The 24,227-nt window shown below is 28.0% G+C and overlaps 1 protein-coding gene across 2 annotated transcripts in view; it reads right to left on the bottom strand.

Moving 5' to 3' along the window:
- LOC136990014 (solute carrier family 12 member 2-like) overlaps positions 1-24,227 on the bottom strand; it is a 93,963-nt gene that overhangs the window by 7,495 nt on the left and 62,241 nt on the right. Inside the window, exons 16-24 of one of the 2 annotated variants that reach the window (XM_067288334.1) lie at positions 23,555-23,689; positions 21,155-21,261; positions 19,567-19,757; positions 13,352-13,405; positions 9,909-10,175; positions 8,399-8,513; positions 5,654-5,740; positions 4,847-4,955; positions 2,592-2,659 (exon numbers count right to left, since the gene is read on the bottom strand). In XM_067288334.1, coding sequence (XP_067144435.1) covers positions 2,592-2,659; positions 4,847-4,955; positions 5,654-5,740; positions 8,399-8,513; positions 9,909-10,175; positions 13,352-13,405; positions 19,567-19,757; positions 21,155-21,261; positions 23,555-23,689 — 1,133 coding nt within the window. The remainder of the gene's footprint in view (positions 1-2,591; positions 2,660-4,846; positions 4,956-5,653; positions 5,741-8,398; positions 8,514-9,908; positions 10,176-13,351; positions 13,406-19,566; positions 19,758-21,154; positions 21,262-23,554; positions 23,690-24,227) is intronic. The other variant, XM_067288335.1, reaches the window with a different exon arrangement.

Raw genomic sequence — 24,227 nt, 5'->3', positions numbered from 1 at the left:
TTACCGGACATGTTCGAAAACACTGGGAGTTTCTTTGATTGTAGTAGCAGCGCAGACAAGTCTTGCCATGAGATCCATTTCAGATTCCACAGGCGAGTCTTACACCATAGCCTTGAGGGCCCCCACAGAAAGAAATGAAGGCTTGAGAAATCAGGTGAGCATGGGGGCCAGGGAACCATCCACCACGGCCAATCCATCGATGCAGGAAAGACCTGTTCAAATGTATACAAACATCCATTCCATAATGGGGAGGTGCCCCATCATGTTGGAACCACATGTTGTGTCTCACATTTGCTGGAACATCTTCAAGTAAGGCCGGTAGAACCTGTTCCAGAAAGATCAGATAGTTCGTCGGCGATCATGTGGGATGGTAAAAGGTATGGCCGCCTATTGACTTACGGTGACGTTTCCAGTTATGGGTTCCTATGCAATTCTCATTCCTTTAGATGTTATCTACCTCCCCTAAAAGTTTTGTCAGTACATTTTTGAGACACCCTGTATAATATGTTGTATGTAATAATACAATTTAGTTTTGTAGTTGATATACTCATATTATAGTAAGGACGAAATAAAAATATTAAACTCATTAAAAAAATTAACAATAATACAGTAAAAGAAAGTTTGAATTAGATCAACTTAGTGAGAAAACAATCAAATTATGAGGATTTTCACACTGTTTTATCATCAAAATCTACAGGAAAATTACTAACACATTAACATTCCTATGTAATAATGTTGCTTTAGATGACCCTTACATAAAAATAAATAATATTTAAAAGAAGATATCTAAGTAAAGCTATTATCACTGAAAAAAAGAAGAAAAAGAGCTAACTCTAATAAAAAAATAAAGTTTTTGCTTTAACTATTTCTTAATTTTAACATTCAAAAGAACAAAACTATTGTCAAGATGAAAGAATGCAAATTAAATCTTCTACAGTAACAATTATTGATCAAGAAACCAAAAAACTACTAGAAAATATGCATTTAAGAACAATAAAAAGATATCAATGATCAGGAAGTGATGAATACTTATTAACTAATTAAAAATAAACTTCTACTATCTAATACTATACTACTACTATCAAAAATTCAAGTGCTTCAGATATTCTTATGTTTGTTAAGTTATGGCAATGCAACACTTGGGCAATCTGCCTAACAGGGAATGCCTTCCAAGAGGTCTTTTAAGGGAAACTGACCCCCATTTAGGCATTACAAACGTGGAGAAAACCTGGAAAACTCCATGTGGCAAGCCCATCCAAGTGAGGCACAAACCCCTAACTGAACTCCCAGTGTTCAGGGTACAAAACCGCTTGGCCACTGGTGGGCTGCAGATATTCTTATAAACACCATTACATCATATCTAAAATCATTATGAATTGCTCTAAGAATAAATTTATATAGACAGCACTTTAAAGTACAAAAGAGAGAATCAAGAAATACAATATAAATAAACAACTACTAGCCCGTTATAGATAACGATCAACCAATGCCGAATTATCAGGCTAGCAAATGGCTATAGTAATATTAATAATTAAAGATAATTTGGTACTAGAGTTGAATTAAGGATAATTTGGTACTAAATTATCTTTAATTATTAATATTACTATAGCCATTTGCTAGCCTGATAATTCGGCACTGGTTGATCGTTATCAAGAAATACAATAACAGTGTTGTTGAATTTTTGTCCAAATTGATTAAAAACTCAGAGCTAACTAACCATTATCAATAAGGTTGGGAAATTCATGTTTCAAACAATAATGTTTAATTATAGACTCCATATAATCCGACATAGAGAGTTGAACCTTGATATAGTATCCTCCTACATAGTGCCAACGAATACTTGTGACTGGATCTCCATAAATATTAAATTCAGAATCTTTTAGTATCTAGGAATTATTAAATACATGATTTTGCATTTCAAATAACATTGTTATCACCAAATCACACAACTTTCAAAGTCTCAAACTCAAATTTGTATGTAGACTTTATTATTATATAATGTATAATTCTTATTGTTTGATTACTTTGGTTCAGTGTTACATTCAATTCGTGCTAATTTCAGAGGTAAACATATGACAGTGCTAAATCAAGGTTTGAGTATGTATAAAAATTTGAATTTAAATTTACAGTAGAGCATCGATTATCCGACCCTTGATTAACCGACTGTGTTCTAGTCGGCAAATTCAAATGTCTGCTAGTGATGTGGCGCTACAATATTTGGTTATGTCTTGGCTACTTTAATATTATTTTTGTTAAATTTTTGCATGTTTTAGCTGGCAGCACTGGCTCGACCATGAAAGGGAGGCTAGTATTTAAACCAAGCCTAATACACTATTACTAATAATGTATTTTTTTTCATACCTTTCGGTTATCCGACTTTTCAGTTATCCGACCGACCCCAGTCCCCAATTAAGTCAGATAATCGATGCTCTACTGTACTTCATTCCTACATTAATTTTATGCAAAGATTTTAAGAAATTTTTGCATAAAATTAATGTCATTTATAATGAATATTTTGTATAATTTAAAAAGATTGCTTATCTTTAAAATGCAATATTTGTTTTCAATATATCTAATTAAAAATTACTTACATAACAATTAAAGTTGCATCTTTGGAATACTTCAAAACAATTTCTCTTAAACGAATATGTCTGTTTGTCTAAAATAAAAAATTTTAACATCATAAATAAAATTTATAAGAAAATTATTGTTTCATATTATCAAAAAAGTAAATAAATATAAGAAATTATATATGACAATTTTCAAAATGTATAGTTTTATATTAAATATAATCAACCTAATTCTAGTTTGTGCTTGTTTCATAATCTTTGACATCTGTTATGTTGTTAGGCTGCAGTTTTCAAATTGCAGACCTATAAATTCCCACTGGCATCTGTCTGTCTGTCCCTCCTTAATCTCAAGAACAAAATTAGATAGATGAAATTTGAGACCAGATATGGAAAGCTTATGGGACAGGAGGCCCCGATTGACTATATGAACTTGCAGTTTGGACCATAAGTCACATTATTTCAATTCACAAATTTTCTCCAAGACAGAGTTAGATTAATGACTGCATTCTCATTTGTTAATAGGAAAAGTATGATGTACAAGAACAAGACATTACTAAAATCAAAGTTTATATTTTAAATTAAATAAATTAAAGATATGATTAAAAATGCAACCAGGCATTGTGATGATGTCACAATAAATAACCGCTCATTTAAGATTTTATAAAAATTTGCTTCTTTTCGTTCTCTTGAAATTTAATGGTTAAGAAGCTTATTCTATAGTGCAGGGGTGGCCAACTTTTGTGTACACAAGATCTACTTTTTATCTTAAAAATGTGTCGCGATCGACTTGTTGTCGTAGGCATAGTCTAAGTGACGAGGGGGTGTGAAATACATACTATGTTTATACACTGTGCTTCAGTACGAGGTGCACTCCCGCGAGCTATGGGTAGATAAGGAAAATATATGTTCAAAACTATTTTTTATTTTTTAAATCACTTATTAAGTTTTCAAGATATAAGCTCATAAAGAAAATAAATTTCCAGACCCAACTTTTGATATTTGCAGTTACGAGTTCATTCCGTACAGGCGGCACCTAAAAAAATCGATTTTTCGACACTTTCAAGATAGATTTTTATTAACTTAAAATATAATTTAATTTTTTTTATCAATTACAATGTATAAATTGTGGTACTATTTGTTCGTAAACTTGAAAAAGTTGTTATAAAACTGCACAGTACGGCTGATAATTTGATTATAAGATTTTACTTTCGCGATTTTTTTTTGGGCGAGGAAAATTTATCATGGAAGAATGATATAAGATTTTTAGACTTATTTTTTGCTAATCTATCAATAGCTCGCGGGAGTGCTCTTTGTACTGAAACACCCTGTATATCTACCTACGTAAAAAACAACGTAATTATTTAACGGGCCAAAAAACTCACGTCCAGGGGAATTAAAACAACATGAGTAATTATTAACAATATTTATTAATTCAAATTAGCTACTGATAAAGACAGATTTAGAATTTATTTTATTACGTTACATTAATGGGAGGACTGAGTTTGCACGTCTCTTACCAAGGAAACATAATTAGGTGTATATCCTGACAAAGATAATAATAATGATTCTTCAGTATGGGAATCAGTCAGGACAGAATGTTTAGTCTTCGTTAACTTTAAGTATGAAAATGCCAATTCACACAGGTATGTAGTTCCGAAACAGGAATAAATATATTTGCTACATTTGGTGATACTGGGATATTTTTCTCAATTGACGTATTTCCAAAAATCCAAAAATATAGAGGTCTGTTGCCGAAAACGCTCACTTATCAAGTAAATAGATAGGTAAGAAAAGCCATAATTTAATTTAAAACATAAAGAACAGGTACTTACATTTTAAACAAATGAAAAATTGAAACTCAACGTTGTCACCGTGGATAAATAATATTGATTAATAATAATAATATTGTTAATACTAAAGAAAAGAAGCTACCGCATGACAGTATCAAATATTCAAGCTAAATGGCTGTGTTTTCTACGAGTCCAGTCATAACTGCATGCATATTGTTGCTTTTGCGCGTTACGTTCACGCGTTGCGTTCAGTTACAAGTGTAACACATTAAGTCAAAGACATCGCGAGCGATCGACCAAAATTGGCATCACGATCGACCGGTCGATCGCGATCGACTTGTTGGCCAACCCTGCTATAGTGTATTCAAATTCATAATGTAAGTAAATAGCAATTAAAAAATGAATTTAGTTATTATATATATATATGAATATTGACATAAAAAATGTAAATTATAAACATAAATGATTTTTAAAATTAATTAATACCTTATCTTTTAGTGCTATTAATTCAGCATCTGTAATGACTGCTGGATTATGTTCATCACTTTCTTCTTTCTCTCTCCATTTGCTGATCAATGCTTCAAATTCTTTTTTACTAATAAATAAATTAATCAATAAATAATTTTTTGTCTATAATTTGTTTTAAATAATTAAATATGATTTTTCTGTAACTGCTGTTATTATGATGATAATATCAAATGATTCACCTTCCTTTTTTTTCATTCATTCTGCATCTACTTATTTACAGACTTGTTTAAAATATTACAATAATTAAATAATGTATTTGTAAGAAGCAAATCCATAAATATTTAAAATCCGGCATAAATTTTTAATGAACAAGCTTATTCGGCTAGATTAGTAGCCAACTTCAAGTTCAAATATGGATGTTTCAGAATAAAATCATCACAGCTTATAGAATAAATATAAATTCATTATATTTATTTTAATAATATAATATAAAATTATTATATTTATCATATTTTGTTATTTTGAATTTATATTTATTCTATAAGTTGTGATAATTTTATTATTGAAAACCTTTGAGCCTGAAGATGGCTACTAATATAACTGGAAACATTTGTTTATTAAAAATTAATGATTAATTTTAAAGGTTTATGCATTTGTTTTTTGCTATTTCATCCAGTATGTGATTTATCAATGCTTTTGTGTAGATACAAACCCTCATTGTCTAAGTTTTTATTTATGTAAAATATATATATATATATATATAAAACGACTAAAAGTTTTGTTAATAATTATTCAAATTTCTGTAATAAGTAACAAATATTTTACCTGGACTCTTGTGGAGGTTTCACAACATCAGGAACAACCATCACATCAGAATAATCAATACGAAACTTACTTAATAGGGCCGCCATACTGAAAACATAATTTCAACATTTAATTTTTCTTAATTAACTTAAATGAAAAGTAAATTACCAAGAAATTCAAGGCTTAATGTTTATCAGAACATTGAGAAATAAGAGAAAATTCCAGCTTAATATATCAAAACTTTTGATTGTTCAAGAAAAATTTATGTAATACATCATTAAGCAGATATCCACTTGTAGAGCACTATCTTTGGAATGATAAATAGAATTCAAAATAATCAGTGTCATTAGAGTTGTAGAAGTTTTCTTGAAAGCAAAATTTTGTAAATTAATGTTATGATAACATCAAAACTATACTTTTCATATGGTTTCGATGTTGACATGCATTGTTCTGAAAACAATACTTGTCTGTGGAATTTCAGAACAATCCGTGTTATACGAAACAAAGAACTAGTACGAAAAGGGGGGTTAGGTTCCAAAAATTAAAAAACATGCTATTATATTTTCATAATTAAGATAAATATCTTTATTAAAATTTTCTTAAGAAGTGATACATATTAATATAAATTAAACAACACCAAAAGCAGAAGCGTCGAGATCTGGCAACACTGAAACAAGTTTGGAGAAGGACACAGACAAAAAAAAAAATAAATAAATAATAATAAGTAAATAAAAAGAAGAAATTATTAAAACTTTCACTAAACTAGTTTAAATCAAAAATAAATCTAGTATTTGTTACAAAATATCAGATAATTGTTAAATGGTATGAAGTAGAGAAATGAGCCTAGTGGAATGCTGAACAAGCATTGTATATTTCCTGGCAGTCCTGAATGCCACCACTATACATTATTTAATCAAACACACAGGAAACACTAAAATATTTTCAATTTCTCAAATATCATATTTTAATTGTTTTCCATATAAAACAGTATTTAAATTAATGCTAATAATAATGATATCTAAATAAATAAATAGATAAAACTATATTAACTCTGTTGATGATAACTTAAACAGAGTTGTAAAAACTTATTGTGAAATGACTACAGATGAGTCAAGGGTAGGCTTACCAGACGTCCCGTTTTGACTGGGATTGTCCCGGTTTGATGATGTGGTCCCAGCGTCCCGGCCAGTTTATCACTTTGTCCCGGTTATTGGGTTAAATTTTAAAAGTGTCAAATATACAAGAAGTAAAAATAGTGTAGCCTTGGATACAATGGCAACTAAATAATCTCTTCTATTATGCCAATCAAAATATTTTTGTATCTAGATCTAAGTACTTTTAAAGTACGTTGTCTAGATGTTTTCCTCCATAATTTATAGTGTATGACTTAATGAATTTAAGTATTTTATTTTTTCATCCAGGTATTTTTTCACAGAATTAATAATAGCATGTAGCTAGCCTATGAAATCCAGATACTTTTATTTCATTTTTTAGATATTTTGTTTCAATTAGAGTTGACAACACTTACACTGGCCACGTCATTGTTGCGCATGTTCTGTCTTAGTCGAGTTCAAATTGTTAGTTGGCATTTGCGATTATTTTGTATTGTATATTAAATTAATTTATTCTCCAAAATTCCAAAAAATGTGTTTACTGATGATTGAGAAAAGGTTTATCCATTTTTGAAAAAACTCTGATCGTATTGATGAAGTGAAATAAGAACTGTGCTTTTTAGAATTTTCAGTAACTCATGGTAGGTGTTCGGACATTAAAAATCACTTGAAACGTGCAAAACATAAGGCAAGATTAATAACAATAGGAACTTCCTCAAATATTTTCTTGTATTTTAAAGGTATCAATTTAAGTGACAAAGAATTTTTAAAGAAAGTTCACACTTATGATAAATATTAATAAGTTCTTAATACAAAAACACACTTATGTAAGAACCAGATAACCAGAGTGGTTGATATTAGGGTCGCTAACATTTTTGTAGCCCCGTCTGGGCTCTTCTTCAGGCTTTGTAGTAATAAATATAAGCCGTACGTTGCATTTCGAATATATTTTCCTTTTGGAAAGAACGTGTTTCAAATTCAGCCACGTGTAAATGTGAGGTTTGCCGAACGACTGCGTTAGTCAGAATGTCGCGCGGTCACGATCCACGTGTGGGAGTGAAAGAAACTCTCAAGAGACAGGTTTTCATTCGTAACCCGTTTATATAACAAAAAGTGCTTACAACTACAATATACTTTTATCAGGCTGAATTCGAAACACGGTTCTTTCCAAAAGGAAAATATATTCAAAATGCAACGTATGGCTTATATTTATTACTACAAAGCCTGAAGAAGAGCCCAGACGGGGCTACAAAAACGTTAGCGACCCTAATATCAACCACTCCGGTTATCTGGTTCTTACGTGTTTTTGTATTGAATCCCAGCGTGTAAAGAAGATTGAATAAGTTCTTAATAATAAGGTATGTTCATATGAGATATTAAAAACTGCTTTTAGCTCGTTTTTTGTTAACAACTTTTTAATAGCCTTTTCGATCATAGGTACTGTACTTATCCTAGCAGGCTTTATTTTCTGTTGTGAGTATTTTCTCAAAATTGTCCCGATTTGAGAAAAAAATATGGTAAGCCTAGTCAAGTGAAGTAAGCATATTGTTATTTTGGTATAACTTTTTCACTGAAATAAGAATTGATAAAGATTGCATTGATTTCATTTTTGTATTTTTGTAAAATAATAAATTAAAATGAAATTGGTTCATACTTTCTTTGTTCACGGTCTAATTCATCTTTTTTATTTGCAAGTGAAAATACTCTTAGTTTACATCCACTCCAAACTGATCTTGTTGTAAGAAGATATGGAATTAACATTGTTAAACCTAAAAAGAAATAAAATATAATTAATTAATCGTATGCTGCAATGACAGAAAATAAGATACAATTACATATAAAAATTATTCAATCATAAACATTTATTCGTCAGAAAAAATTAAACTTTGACGACATTTCTATTTATTGGCACTTCTTATTTAATCATTCATAAACTGTAAAGAACATATGAAATTTAATATGAAATAAAATAATTTAAAAAATAAACCATCATGTTATAATTATAATAAATACAGTAGAACCTTGATTATCCGGACTAATTGGGGATGAAGGTAGTCCGGATAAGGAAAAATCCAGATAATCAAAAATAAATTATAATTGACAATGAAAGACATGTACAGTACATACAGTACTGTATTATTTGTCTAGATTTACATATAGCTTCAATATTAAATTATTTTTTATTAAGAAATTAAATTATCGATTTTTGTTTAAAGCTAGCTGTTCTTTTTGAAGCTGCTAAATCGTGAATACTTTTAAGACATATAAGTTGTCCTGAGTTACACTTTTCTTGGCTCTCAAACCACTTCATGGCGACATCTAAACACTGGGCAAGGTACATTTCGCCAGGCCCTCTGGTGGCGCAAGAAGACGGATTTTATAAAATAAAAAGCAGTTGGAACTGTCAAATTTTTATTCATAAAAATGCAAACTATTTATCGTTTTATGACAAGTAAAATTTCTTCGCCGCGTTCACGGCTTTTAAGTACCATAATGCATAAACCTTCTAGGCGCGAGGCCCCTTGGACTACGAGGCCGTAGGTGGTGGCCCACGTCGCCCATGCCCGTAATTTGAATATAAATTATTTATAAATATGTAAAGTTATATTTTTATTACGATGCAAAATGTATTAAAAAGTTTACGACCACTGTGCCGGGTGAGACGTTGTTGGAACAAAAAAAGTTATGCATTCCATCACGTACATAAACGGTGTCGCAATTTGCCAAGTGCAAATCAGCAAATTCGTAAAATTTTTGTTTATTTTGAACAATCCGGATAATCGAAAATCCACATAATAGAGGTCCAGATAATCGAGGTTCTACTGTATCATGTTTTTGTCTACTGCATAAAATAAATAATAAAATATGTGAATATTTTATTATTTATTTCTAAAACTGTTTGTATTCTAAAACTGTTAAAGCATTTTATAGTTTTTTTTAATTTTTTAAATCATCAAACAAATGATGACATAATGACTAACGATTATAAAATTTCAATATAAAACTAATTAAAATTTTGTTCTTTTATCTGTAAATTTTATTATTATTAAAATAAACACAGAGTAAATAATTCAAAAGAAATTCCTTTGTGTGTTTAAATCTTTTCATTTAACAAAATCATTATTTTAATTTTCTTTTCTTTTGAGAAAAATAACAATAATTACCTCCATCATCATAGAGCCACCAAACATCAATTGTTCCTTTTTTCTGTTTTCTTTGAAACTGGTTCACACTTGAAAGTACATCTTTAGGTATATCCTTACTATGAACCACATCAGAGCTGGTCAGTTTTGTTTGTTGTGTACATCCAGGTACAGTTAAATTGTCATCTATGATAAATTTTGTTGTTTCTGTAGCTTCAGTAGAATGGCCTAATTTTCTGTCAACTTTGGGTGATGGAAGTGGAGATGATTCCCTAGAACTTCCTCCAACTGTGTCAAAGTGAAGAATAAAGTTATAATAATAATAATAAATTATGAGTTCATCTTAGAAATTATAGTAAAAATAAGCAAGAAAATTTTTCAAATAGTTCTTAAAATTATCATATTATTGCTCATTTAAAGTTTTTTTTTTAAATAAAGAATCTGACATTCATGCTACTTTACGTATTATTATTTTCTATCGGCTAATATTTATCATTTTTTCATTTTAGAATATTCAAAAACATTCAATAATAATAAAACCTTTGTTGAATTTAAAATATATTAATTCAATAATTAAAATTGTTAATTAAACATATAGATTAAAAACAAAATAATAACACAATATACATCAAACAAAAATACAAAACAAAAAAGTCAATTCAGAAAAACTCAAAACTTATTTCTAAATCATTTGAAGTAAATATCATATTTTAAAAAAACAAAAAAAAAACAATATGTTTTAATCATTTCATTTAAAGTTTTTATTTAATTACTTCATATTTTTCATCTTAAATCCATTTATATGTATAGAAAACTTTCCAATAAGGGATATTAAAATAAATATGTCTAAAATATATAAATAGCAAAATTCAAAAAAAAAAAAAAAAAAATATGTATCATTCTATGAACAAACATAAAACTTCATATACGCATTTTGCTTAACTTAAGCTAAATCATAACAACTTGCATGATTTTGTTTTTAGTCAGCTTATTCACTTTTCACATTAGATAAAGGTCTCTGCAAACAGATTTCACTCATCTGACCTTAAAAGTGTATTCAAGACTTCCTGATCTAGATTCAAAATTCAAGTCAAATCTCAGCATTTCTTGTGAATAGTCTACACTAAATATAGTGAACTTAATTTTACATCGTTCGACTGATTGCAATGCAGATTACACACACCTATAAAATCAAAACTGGAGCTGATTATATTTGCGTGTTTGTACTTTGTATCGACAATCAATCAATCTTTCGATTTTTTAATAGCGGTCGTGATAAAAATCCGTAATCTGTTTTAATCTTTGCGTCTGTTTATTTATTCTTATATAAATGTTCTTTTAAAATATTATTTTTGTTAAGTTTTATGTCCGTTTTATTAACAGAATGATATTAAAATGAATTCTTACACTCGACTAATATGGAACAACATTATGAAATAAATAATTGAAAAAACTTAATTTCATATTAAAACATATTTTTGTTTAATATCAATAAAAAAGCAAAAATATATTAAAACTTTTTAAAAATAAATAATGTAAATTATCAAAAAAAAAAAAATGCTATATTTGAAATGTATAATTATTTCATAATCACTCTGATTTTTAATTCTATTGTATCAAAATATTAACGAGAATGAAAGTTTTTTTATTATTAAACAGTGTTTCTCTCCAAGCCGTTCTGTGCAATTATTAATTTAGTTTTCATTAAGATGAATAAGCAAAAATACATTGAATTTATGAAACATAAAAAGAATACATTCATGCATTTTATTATTGAAATTATAAAATTAAAAAGTTAGCAACAGATCAACAAGCACTAACTATATACTTCTAAGAAGATTTATTATTTATATTAGTCTTCTAATATGCAACTACATAATTTATACATTATTATATAATCTCTTATCATTTATATCCAGACATATCTTTATCGGCTGTTGATTGTGTTTTACCCGAGAATCGCGTGCAACGTAATTATAAATGAGAATTATAAGGAAGAAATGTCACTTTCTACAGCGTGGAAATTCCTAATGGACAATAACATTTAAATTTATTTTATTTATTTATTCACGTTTGTAATCATTTGAATTATAAGCGATTTGCATTTCGGATCGTACAGTAGTTCACGCTGTTTCAATGGATTTGGAATGCGGGCGCATTAGGAATATGTAATCGAATGCCTTCGAAAGAAGTTCAAAAGTTTAAGAACCAGCTTGCAACGGTTTTGAGTGAATGCCCAAAGAAGAGCCCGGAAGGGGCGTCGAAAACGTTAGCACTTTAAAAACAAATTTTGCTCTGGTTAATTGGTTTCAAGTAAGAAGATTTACATATTAAATATTAAAAGAAGCAGGGAATGCCAAACAAAATGGACACAAAAGATCACAGCAAAGACAAAGTGTGGTAGGTTATTGCAAAAGTTCTCTGCAAAGATATGTAGTTTGGATGATGAATCTTATTTCACTTTCTTGCACTCAATAATCATTGTTAATGGTGAATTTTATACCAATGATATCTCATACATCTGCTGATGTAAAGTTTTCTAAGAAATCTGAGGTTAAAATTTTGGTTTGGATTGCAATGGGACTGAAAAGATTGAGTCAAGCCCTAATCAGAAAATCAAATTTTGCTATCAATGTCCAGTGATATTTAGATGATGTATATTATGTTACCTGTTTCTAATAGAGGCAATGGTAGATTCTCAAATGGATGCATTAGGTGCTCATCTGGAGACAAAGTCTCACAGAAATCTCAAAATTTATAAAATTGATTATTAAAAAATAGCTAATATTAAATTTAAGTTTACAAAACCAACAAATAATTGCTCGAAGAAAATATTAAAAAATGTTTTATTTTCCAATCTTATTTTATTTTTAATCACCGTAACACTTATTTCTTACTAAAATTTAAAAAAATACAAAACCTTAATTAGTTAAAAAGTTTCATCAATTTTAAAAAAATACCATAACAAATAATTTTGAATATCAAAAGAATTAAATGATTTATTTCTGCATTTATATATTTCAGTTTATTTATTGAAGTACAGTACATTGGATAAGGAGCTTGAAAATCAATTTGTGGCCTTCAATGCTACCTCATAAAATTTGGAAAAGAAGCTAAAAATTTTAACTTTTATTATCAATTTTCTAGTAAATAAAATTTGACTGCAGATCAGCCTATGTCTAGATATTAACGATAAGATAATGTTCATATATTTTCTAATATTTGCAACACAACAAAAATATGAATATCTTCTAATAATAATAATAATAGCCTTAATTAGAAAGACGATAACTTATACAGTACGTTAAATTAAAATTAGAATGTAAATATTTAAGAAAAAGGAAATTATAAATTATACATTGTAATAATAAAACATTAACACAAAAATTATTGTATAACAATCGACAAACTGCATAGTGACACACATTCCATAGATCTATTAAAATAAATTATACCTCACTTACCACCAGCAGTAAAGGCTGCAAACATAGTAAGCCATGATGATGTTGGCTTCATTGCTATAGAAATATTAAGTTGGTAGTATAGAAAAGAAAGTTTAATTTTATTAAAAAAAAGGAAGAAAATCGACCAATCGATAAAACACTTCAAATATATCTTTTATAAAAGAAAAATTATAAATTTAGCAATTATTTTTTAGAATTACGTTACTTTACTGACTGTTACGGGTTCAAACAATTGGTCAATTTTTTTATCCGCAGAAAATAAATTTTCGAGCAAATTAATGAGAAATATTCCTAATCAGATACAGACGTCTAATGTTAAGAATAAGAAAATAAAATCTTCCCACACCAATTTGATTTTTATAAGATTTAGTTCATGCAAATTAAATTTTATATAAACTGAATTAAGAAAATTTAGAAAAGAAATAGTTTGAGAAGATTAAGGATTAATAAAAAGTTTTGATTAGGAATATTATAAAAAAAGATTTAAACAAGAAATATTTTTAAATTTCGTATAAACATTTTCAAATTTAGTTTCAGAACTTGATATTTTTGCACAAGAAAATACATATGCTTTAGAAGAGCAAAAAATATTTCTTTCTGTTTCCTAAACATCATGTATTATATGGATATTTCTCCTGAAGTTGAATAATCATATATATATATATATGATTAAACTTCAAGAAAAAGTGTTCTTCTATACATTTATCTTGAAGAGGAATCTTAAAAATAAGTCCTTTAAAACATATTAGACATTTTCCTGTGAAAAAGTAATCTTTCTTTATTAATATAATTTATAATGAATAATTTATTGCTAAATGCTTTTAAATTATCATTTTTCCTTGAAATTAGTTATTGTGAAATAATAATTATAAAATTCTAAAAACTGCCAACAGACTTATTTGAAATGTAATGTTTCAGATTTAGTTGGTCCACCATCAACTCTTCATGTAGAACTTAGAACAAATTGTTCTAAATTCTGCATGAAAAGCTAAGTTTTGGAATCAAAGAAAGCTTGGATATTTTTCTGTGGCAGATTTTCCAAAGTTTGTTGCAGCTGCTGCCCAAAATGTTGAAAATTCTACAATATCTAAGAATATTCCAGACATGCTAAATGGAAAGAAAATCTTGAGAGATTAAGAGCCGACAAAAAGTTTGAACGTGACAAAGGCATTTTTGGGAAACATAGCAGTATGTGGGAAAGCATTGTCTTGCTAGAAAATTGTCCATTGAAGATGTTCCATGAAAGGCAATACAGCAGGTTGCAGGATCTCCTCCTCTGATCAAAAGAGGAGATTATAGAAAATCACTCCTCAAACAATAATGCCAGAAATTGTGGAAGTGTGCCAATCCATAACAGATCATAGTTTGGATTTGTCCTTTCTTTCATATGATGGTCATCTAAAATAAGATTTATCACTAAACACAATACAATACCATTCAGCTTCTCCCTATATGTCAGAGAGATCACCAGTGCAGACAAATGTTGCTTATGCTATCTAGTCAATGACAGACAGTATAAGGGGAAACAAGAATGGAGTACTGCCTCTGTGAAATGTCTTGGTATGGGATGACACAGAATTTTCTAAAAAAGGATGAGACATCTTGCACAATGGTGGAGAGTAAAACTGGTGAATCATTCTGGGTTTGTCTCATTGTCTGATGACCACTATAGCAGTAATCTTTCTAAGCCTGCCAGAGCCTTTATGACATTCATGGATGCTCAGTTGCACCCAATGCTTCCAACCACCTTGCCACTGGTGTATCTGTATGTCCCAAATTCTAGCCTATTCTTCGGAATGCCCAGACACTTTCCTGTAGTTCAACAGTTTTATGTCAAGGTTACTTAACTAGTGATAAAATGCTCAAGTATGTCTTCAAGACATTATCACTGCAATCAACTGACACAGATAAGCTTGATTGTATAGTTAGAATCTGATGGCTTTAATATAAATTGTGTTTTGGAAATTTCAGTAGAATTTACAAATGATCTGACTATTTATAGTTAATGAAACTATTATCAATTGCGTGTCTATTTTGAATGTAATTGCCTACTGAAATTGAAGATTCTACGAATAGTTTAAGAAGGCACATTAATTTTTATGTCAAAGAGTGTATTTAATTGCATTTTATTTCTTGTTTTTTTATTCTTATTACAGGATATTAATTTTTTCATAATTTTGACATTAGTTCTCTTATGCATATTAAAATATTACCTGTATTAATTATAAAAATAAGTATCAACTATGTGAAATTTAACTGTACCAAAATTTGTCAAAAAAAAAGTTTCTTAATGAAGTAAAGTCATATTTAAGAACTGAAACAAAAAAGAATTCTGTGATAAAAAATATACAATAATCTATAATTTAGTTATAGTATTAAAAATCACATTAAAGATCGCATGCTAAAATTTTTAATAGGTACATAAAACTAATGGGTAATTGGATATTAAATAAAATTTATTATTCAATAGTGCCGGTACACATAAGTAATAAAAATATAAACAGATGATTAGTGAATTCTTAATGAAAGATGTTAAAAATGATTACATAATGTGTACTAATGCTAGTTATTTTAATCATTAAAATGAAACTTATTCCAGAAGCCTACAGTTTTTCTGTATTTAAAACACAGTACAACTTGTTAAATTTGAAACGTCAATAAAACAAAAATGTATCTATTTGAAAAAATTAGTGGTCCCGAGAAAAAGCCTTTTCTTATATATTTTATTGTGTATAAAACCAAACATGGAATTAATTAAATCTCTAAGATTAATACTCTGTTGTATTAATTTTAGAGATGAATTTTTAATTTAAGATAATTTAATTTAGATTTAATTTAGTAAGATGTTTAGAAAATATTCTATTTTAGTTTGAATCATATTTATAATTTAAATGCAATGGAGAATTAATTAATGGTAGAATTAATGAATACAAGACAATTTAATAATAATAAATTAAAATTAAAGTCTTTAAAACATATGGTAACAGTGTTCTACAGTTCATACAAATGACCATTACTTCATAAAACATTAAGTTTTCCTCTAGCTGCCTTACTTCAATACTTAAGTTTCGTATTTTCTCATCTCATATGCTTTCTGCTCTCATATTGAATTTGTTGTCATAACAGCATTCGACATCTCAAATGGAATTTCAGTTGTTTTGTTATTATTACTCTTACTATAATTCTATTATTACTAAAAGAAGTACTTATTACTATTTAATGAGATAACATTTTGTATTTTGTGCATATTTTAAGAAAAAATGAGAAAATAAATGATGTTGCCTGCTGGACGACTTCAAAAGTACATTTACTAATCCAAATAAGTTTGGTTGCCTGGGACAAGCAGACAATCACTAATTTCAAAACCTGAATTCATTAAAATTTCTACAACTTGGTGTTCTACAATAACTAAATTTTTAAAATATTTCTGGAAAATTCTTAAATTGAACACTTTCTCTTCAGTTAGAGAGAAACATTTTACATATTTATGCACTTTAAAAATTCATCGATAGTTGCTAACATAATTTATTTTGAAAAATGTTCATTAACAAAGTCAAAATCATTAAATAGATTTTATTAAAAATATTTTAATCCAAAAGTTTTATTAGGTACTGTATATTTTGATAGGAAAGTGATTTTTGTATAAGGTAAGACCTAAATTTGATGATTTTAACTTGTGTCTATTGTATGAGTTGACACCAAATTATTAAACCATTTGTGATGAAGTTTTAGCCAATAGGCAGTGATTATCAATATGGTGACATAGCAATATGATGATACAATAAGATGCAGAATGTGAAGATGTAAGAAGTATGCACTGTTAGCAAGCAGCTAGTTTAAGACATTGCAGTTTGTAAGTCATCAATATGCACAATTTCTTATATCTGTGGTTATTGACAATGCCATATATGGTGGGTTATAGACTCTATATCAGGGGTCCCCAACCTTTTTGTACGTAAGAGCACATTCTAGAATACCGGCTGGACGACGGGCACCATTTATTTTTTCAAGGTGAATTTATATTTGGACATAGTTAACAGCGCCGGATTAAGCCTCTTGCGGGCTCTAGACAAAATTTAAATTGGGGCTCCATTTAAATAAGTTGCTTCTAAACAAATCTTATATAATGTGACATTAGCATGGGTGACACCTGGTGCGGATATCGTGGTGTCACCCAGAAATATTTGTAGACGGTGCCAGAGATCGGATAGCTGTTGACCTTTTTTTTTTTTTTTTTTTTTTTTGTAGTTAACGACTGCTGAAATTTGTAGGTCACTCCAAGTTACGGGCCCTACACGTTTCCCTACTTTGATTTTACGGTATTCAGAACGGACCGTTTTACTTCATTTCAGGTATGGGAAATTGCGTTGGTGCAGATTTGGTGGAGGGGAAAAAGAGATCGGTCGCATTTCGCTTTCTGCTTTCATCTGTGTTGGACGCCATTTCTACTTTTGAATGGTTAATCATTCAAAGTGAAAAAACTTTTACATAGCATTTCATCGAAAACTGAAATATTTTTATTTTTTTCGTGGTCGCACAGTGGCGGGCACACGTAAAACGATTGGCGGGCGCCATGGTGCCCGCGGGCATAGGGTTGGGGACCACTGCTCTATATTGATACTCAGAATGAGATTTTAACATCACTGTTTTTTTATCTGGCCTATAAGAAAACACCTGGTTTTGGGTGTTTAATAATTCAAGTACCATCTTATCCACTAAAATAAAAGATATAAAATAAATATTGAAACTTTTAACTTTTTAATAATTATGTATTAATTAAAAATTTAGTCACTTTAATAATATAATCTGTTAAGCATCATATTTATGTCTTTTAACATTGATTTGAAAAATAAACTGAAAACAAAAGCTAAACAAATTTGCTATTGTCAAATGGTCTGCCTTACTAAATATTTAGACAAGAGATGTAAGTGTTATTAAAATTTTTATCATCATTGTTTTTGACTTTCTAATCTGAAGATATTGCAAAAATTCTAAAAATTTCAAAACCTAAATTCATAACATAAAAAACTTTATTAATTGATTAAATTCCCTATTTTATAGAATTATTATATAAATACATGACAGAATTTTCTTTAAAAACCCAAAAAATAATTTCAAATAAAGCCATTTCATAATTTTTCTGTAAAATATTAATTGCTTGTTTAAAATCAATAATCACAAAATTTAATAAATATATAAATAAATATATTTATAATATATTTTGTGTATATATATACATACATACATACAGTAGAGCATCGATTATCCGACTTAATTGGGGACTGGGGTCGGTCGGATAACCGAAAAGTATGAAAAAATACATTATTACTATAGTGTATTAGGCCTGGTTTAAATACTAGCCTCCCTTTCATGGTCGAGCCAGTGCTGCCAGCTAAAACATGCAAAAATTTAACAAAAATAATATTAAAGTAGCCAAGACATAACCAAATATTGTAGCACCACATCACTAGCAGACATTTGAATTTGCCGACTAGAACGCGGTCGGTTAATCGGGGGTCGGATAATCGATGCTCTACTGTATATTAAATTTGGTGATTATTTATAAATATATATATATATAATATCAAAAATTTAAATATAAAAATAACATAGCATAATTACAGGTAACTCTTGATATATGTACTAATTGGTTTCTCCAAAGTAAAATCAAATATATCGAAATCAAATTTAAGCTAATGAAAGTTAACATTAAGTATTTTTAACATTTTTTTCTTTGTTTAACTATTATGAATATATGTCTTGTTTTACTGTAACTTTGATTTCATAAGTTGCTAATCAGGTTTTTTTTTTCTTTGTTTAAGTCTGAGGAAGTTTATCTGGAAGAAGTCCTTTTCACTTTTCATAAAGTTGAATGTGTTAATATTGTAGTTATTGTTGTTTAGTCATTAGTTAGTTTATTTCACTAACCTGTAAACCAGTTTTATTCTGGTCATAGTATTTAGCCTACAGGCTCTTGTCAAAAAAGTAAGAAATAACACAATTCTTTTGCAGAAGTAATATGGGATTTCGTATGTTGTTTGTTAAGATTAAAGAAAAAAATATGGTTGAAAATGTTTATTTTATGTATGTCTTCAGGATTTGTAATTAAATGTCATATTATAATTAGTATAATCAAAATTTGCAAATAATAAATAATTGTTATCCATAATTAATGAAAAAAAATACACTCATAATAGTTCTTATGAAAAATTTACCTTGAGAAAGCTGAGCACTTGATACATTTCTAGGAAATCCTGTATTAGCCATTTCTTTCTCCATGCCTGCCTTTGATCCTTTGCCATTAACAACTGGTGCAGCAAATTCTTCAAGATCAGTGTATTGAGAATAATCCAAACCTTCTTGTAGACGGAGTATTCCAAGTGACATATGCATATCAAATGATTCACTGAAATATTAAATAATTTTTATACATTAATGAAAGCTAAATATAGATAACATATTAGTTGCAAATTACATAGGAAAAATTTTATATGTTTTATAAGCTACAAATAAAAATAAATTTTATCCATAATCTACAAATATATTCTTCTAGTATAATATCTAATTTAATGTTTTTGAGTTAGAGTGACAGGACCTGCATAGATGCAAAAACCACATTGCCACCCTTATTAATTTAATATTGTTTAATTAACAATTTGATATGCAGTGTTTACTTTTATATCTAAATTCCATTTATCTAAAAAGTTAATAATCATTAAAAAACATTTTGATTATTATTCTTATTAGTCAAAATTTTAAATATAATAAATGGTCCCCTGCACCTTGCAAACTAAGTGCAGGGTGCCAGAAATTGCCCTGTAGATTGATATATAGTAATGTTACTGATATATTCACATTTCTACATGATATCAGACAGTTCTATGTGCAGTAAGCTAAAACTTTTGTATAATAAGTTTCAATCAGACAGTTTTATAAAAAGATAAATAATTTTTACAGTATTAATATAAAATATTAGTCATACTGTTTAAATTCAAATTTTGTTTTCTACAATGTGGTAAGTGTTTAAATGCTATCTTTTGTAGTAAATTCTAAAAATTCTACATTTAGAACTAACAAAAATCACAGTCTCTTTGTAACTGATTTACGGCTGCTGCGTAAAGTAACAAACACATGCAAACAAGCTTAAAACATAGCAAAAACTTTACTAACTAGAATGTTTTTGATTATTTTTAATGACCTCCCTCAAGTAGAATACAAAATGAAATGCAAAATGTAAAAGGAAAGTCGTTAAAAAACGATCGAAAATGTTTTAGTTAGTAAAGTTTTGGGTTAATCTTTACATACGTGCACCGTCATGGCCGCACTTCCGGAATCTCAACAGAAAGCATCTTTTGAATTTCAATGTAGGCAGCACTGTTAGTAAATTTGAATAATTTTATTGGTCTAACGCACTTTCTTCAAACGTCTTGGCGGCAGTCACAACTGTTTGCGCTCCCAACGGACTCCTTCTGGAGGGGAGCCGCTGGCAGGCCGCCAACTGTGTAATGTCACTAGTTATTGATTCGTGGTAGTTCTTGTACACACATATCTATTTGACTGGCCCTTTGTGTGTTTGAATTTGAGACCCCTGATTTAGATAAATAATTAATTTTATCAAGTTTTTGATTTATAATTAAAGAATATTTTTACATTTATTATTATTATTTTTTCATTTTAAATATATAGAGATTTTCTTTAATATTTTCATTAAATATCAGTATTACTATTATTATCTCTGTTAATTGATACAATAATGGAGATTAAAAACAAACATAACGTTAAAAAATAGGAATTAAAACTTACTGTATTGTGTTAAAATATTCTAAAGTCTCTTCAGGATCACATTCTTGCCAGTTTGACTTGTATCCCATAAACACAACATTGGGACGAAGTTTTCCAACACCCACAAGCTTTAATAATAAATAAACAAAGTAATGTAAAATGCTTTCAAAGATTTTAAACTATAAAAAATTAACGTAAAAAATTTTCTTTCTAGGATATTTTAACTGAAAATTAGAAATACTATAATATTTGGATTTTTCAGATTATATTTACAGTGGTATCTAGTATTTCAAACAATTCCAACTTTCAATGCTTCAGAGTTTGAATGATGTATCAAAGTTCAAACTGAATGCACAGTAAAAAATGCACTAAAAGCATAAAATGAGCTTCTGAGCAAAGAATGCAATTTCAAATTAGCAATAATATGTTAAATTTTACAACTATAAACACCCAATGTTAAATTTAATACGAGATGGCACCTAACTTGCTTCCCTCTAGGACCAAATTTATTACTAAGTTATAATTATTATTACCAAATTATAGCCTGAGAATATACAGCAGTTGGAGGGTTAATTTCACAACTGTTATAATTAAAGCAGACATCTATGATAAGTAAGGACAGCTGTTAAAAGTACACAAGACACTTTCTGTTCAACTCAATATATGAGTTGAACAGATTTACTTATTAATCACAGCAACTGAGAAGTGTTTGGAAGCAACAAAGTCTACTGTAACAAGTAAAAGAAAGGCTGTAATATTGATGATTCAGATGAAAAAGGAACTTCTTGCAAAGCATAAAAGAGGGTTTGGTACACGTGTGGCGGATCTGGCAGCCGTGTGTAAAATGCCAAAGTCAATGGTGTGTAACCAGTAAATGCAATTTTCATTTTATTTCACAGTATTTATATATTCTAGGTATTGTTTTCATGTTTTAATTTATTATTAGGGCATTTAATTGTGTTATTTTTACCCTGTTTTTAGTATATTGAAATTGGCATTGTTTAAGGTCTGGGAATGGATTAATTTTCTCTTCATTACTTATAATGGAAAAACTTGCTTCAAACTTTGAATGATTCAGAGTTCAAACAGCCTTCTGGAATGAATTAAATTTGAAGTATGAGGCACACTGTATTTTGTTTCAAAAAACTAAGTTTTAGGTTAACAAAGACTTATTCTAATTTATAATAAATGAAATCTTTAATATTATATTCCTGCCTAAAAAATAATAATTTTATATACTTGATACATATGGATTTTGCTTAAAAAATTATGTCACATTTGTATGTACTCATTGCATTTAAAATAAAATATACTTATATCTTTCTTATCAAAATCATTATATTAACACTGAATACATTTTTAACAGGATTTTCAAATGCATGACGAAAGCTGTTAAAATGTTCATAATTGTATATTATATTTGAATAAATTATTACATTAGGAAAATTTTGTTTATTAATATTAAGCATATGGGATATGTATGAAAAATAAGTTTTTTTTATATATGAAAATCGTTAATAAATCAATTAAATAAATAAAATTTCTTGAAAAGTTTCTATGATTTTTGCATAAAAGTTTTTATATACAATGTGGTCATAAATAAACACTCATCAAACCCGATAATATTAATCCATTACATCATCAACTGCCGTAAATAATCGGGCTATAAACGTTTATAATCTTTAATCGTTTATAGCCCGATTATTTACGGCAGTTGATAATGTAACTGATGTGGTCATAATTTAATTGGTCCTGTTTTACACCATTTTAAAACAATATGCTGTTATAATACAAGTCTTAATAATAAATAAATTGTATTATATGAAAAAAAAATTAAAATAAAGCAAAGATGTGTTCACACAAAATGCTTAAAAACTGATCACAAACTCAAGAAATCAAAAAAGCCATACCAATTGCAGCAAGTCATATTTACAGGTTTAATTTTCATTATATTTTATGAGCAACTTCAGTTGTGTTTTAAAAAAAAAAAAAGCTTTTACTCTTATAAAAAAAATGCTGATTTTTTGTTATAAATTTTATTTTATTTATGTTGTGAAAACTTTAAATTTTAATTTATTTGCATAAAATAAACCAAAAAATTGTTACCTTGATATCTATTTATGTATTTATAGAACTGCATTTAAAAATTTCTAATATATTTTTACAGAATAATTGTCTTAATTTATGTAAATATTTATATCTGTATGTATTTCCAAGTGAATTATAACTGTATTTTATTGAAAAGTTATGTTATATTAAATGAATTTACTTTATAAAAAATATTTGACTAAAAATAAAAGATTTTCATTATCTGATTAACTAATCTTTAGATAAAACTATAGGAATATCTAAATAAAAAATAACAATATATATTTAATTAAAAATTATACAAACTTAAATCAGTCTTTTAATCATCTTTACCTGTATCAGATTACGAACCCCACGTGAAAACACGTCTTCTTCTATCAGACTATAAAATGCCTTCATTTTTCGTTTTTGAAACCAATTATAAGCTTGTTTTGTTTGTGCTACTCGATAACGTTGAGACATAGGTCCCTAGATTTAAACATAAACAAAATTCTTACATAACAATAAACTAATAGAATATCAAGAAACAAATTATTTATTATACTTATTTTTCAAAACTCACAAAATAGTGTAAAAAAATAGAAAATTTTTTAAATTTAACAAAAATATATTTATATAATTAAAAAATTTTCAAATTGTCATTGATAAATTAATAAAATTAAATCATTTATTTCCATATAATGAAAATGCTTAATAAAAACTAAATCAAGCTTTTTATCAATTATTTTTAAACTAAAAGTGATTGTAATAAATCACTTTGATATCGACTGCTATAAAACGGGAGAAAATTTTGAATAAAAGATAAAATTTGTTCAATTCTCTTCAGATGATCTACTAATAAAAATATATTGAAGTTTCTCTTGTAAAATATATTTACATAAAACATGATCTACAGAATATCAAACTGAAAATACATCTAAAACAATGCAATAAAAAATGCAATCTATGTAAAATATTGCAATTTTTGCTTTTTAAATTGTTCTAAATTATATACAGTCAAACCTGT

This window comes from Centruroides vittatus, unplaced genomic scaffold, assembly GCF_030686945.1.
Source record: "Centruroides vittatus isolate TY-2023 unplaced genomic scaffold, ASM3068694v2 scaffold_861, whole genome shotgun sequence".
Lineage (NCBI taxonomy): Eukaryota > Metazoa > Arthropoda > Arachnida > Scorpiones > Buthidae > Centruroides > Centruroides vittatus.
The sequence above is the reverse complement of the archived record's forward strand: the minus strand, read 5'-3'. Positions and strand labels throughout refer to the sequence as shown.